The sequence below is a fragment of the Gregarina niphandrodes genome (genome assembly GCF_000223845.1).
Source record: "Gregarina niphandrodes unplaced genomic scaffold scaffold00032, whole genome shotgun sequence".
NCBI classification, from domain to species: Eukaryota; Apicomplexa; class Conoidasida; order Eugregarinorida; family Gregarinidae; genus Gregarina; species Gregarina niphandrodes.
In genome coordinates, this window is record NW_011645801.1 from 14,425 (window position 1) to 15,866 (window position 1,442).

At 56.9% G+C, this 1,442-nt stretch overlaps 1 protein-coding gene across 1 annotated transcript; it reads left to right on the plus strand.

The window, feature by feature from the left end:
• Positions 1 to 104: 104 nt before the first annotated feature.
• On the plus strand, positions 105 to 1,142 carry GNI_128060 (integrase core domain protein; the record flags this gene model as incomplete). The annotated part of the gene is made up of 1 exon (XM_011133762.1): positions 105 to 1,142. The coding sequence occupies one exon, from the start codon at positions 105 to 107 to the stop codon at positions 1,140 to 1,142; it is 1,038 nt and encodes a 345-aa protein (XP_011132064.1).
• Positions 1,143 to 1,442: the final 300 nt, after the last annotated feature.

Sequence of the window (1,442 nt, forward strand, 5' to 3'; positions counted from 1 at the left end):
GCACTTCACGGTCAGGACAGACCACAACAACCTACGTCACCAGCGTGGACAAGGGCAAGGTCTTCAGATGGGCACTCGCACTAAGCGACTTCACCATCGAATTCATGTCCGGCGAGTCCAACAACATAGCCGACTGGCTCAGTAGATGCGCCGGCGACGACGAAGGAGACGACGCACTATTGGACCGGATATCACTGAAGATCGCAGCTGTGTGGGCACCCCGACTGCTCAACCTCCCTGCACCCCCGACAAAGGAAGACTTCGTCAAAGCATATGCCGAGAAGGGGAACCCAAACCTGCGAGGTCTCCACTACAACAGCCTGTGGTGGATCCATCAGGACAAAGAAGACCTACGTTCCGCCAGTTGCGCACACGGCTGGTCATCGCATTCCACTTCGGTCCGAGCGGCCACCTGGGAGCCGGCAAGACGCGCAAGAGGGTCAATACACGCGGGAGGCGCCGACTGGTATATCCTCGTCATCATAGACCACGCGACCCGATATATGATGGCCAAAATCATTTCAACGTTGGATGCCATGCAGACCTTCAGGACCTTCTATCGGCACTGGGTAGTCCCGTTCGGGCCCCCGGGAATGGTACTGACGGACAACGGCAACAGCTTCCGAAAAACCTTCCGCGCCAAGGCAACGTACCAGCTAGGATGTAAGCACCTGACCGCCGCGCAGTACCGACCGCAAGCAAAAGGCATCAACGAAGTCTCTCACCAAGAACTACACAACGTACTCAAGGCCCCACGGCAAGAAAGCATCAGAGACATAGAACTAACGGTAGATGCAGCCACTCGCCCGCACAACGTAACGCCCCACTCCGCGATAAACACGTCCTCGTACGAGGCAGTCTTCGGCAAACTCCCCATCCTGGACAAAATGCAGGACATGACCCCGCTGAGCTCGGAACAAGAACGCAAGCAAGTGCAACAACAGGTGCTCCGAGAGCGAATGGCCGAGTCTCTCCCCAGAGACCGGCTGTTAGAGGAAGACCCATCCACCGACCTACAACCAGGAGATATCGTCGTGGTGATCCGGATTCCGCCCAGGGGCGTAACGACCTCAAAGAAAAATTTTATACATATCTTGGTCACAACTCACAAGGTCTTCCCTCCGCCTTCTGTTGCTAATTAACTATTATTGTTGTGGTTGTTTTGCCGGGTGAGGAGTGCGATCACCTCGGAAATTTGACCGCCCATCCGGGTGAGGCGGTCGTCCAGGCGGTCGTCCCTCCGCCGGGACTCCTCCCTCACGGCGGTGAGCTCTCCTCTCACACCGGTGAGCTCTCCTCTCACCGCCGCAAGGTCCGCCTCCACCCGGCTCACCCGGTCCTCGAGGGACCCAAGCCGGGCCACAACCGTTGACCACGCATCTAAAACCATAACTAAGTAATTGAGGAGTCAATCTTACGGGAGAGATCATGCGCGGCGACGA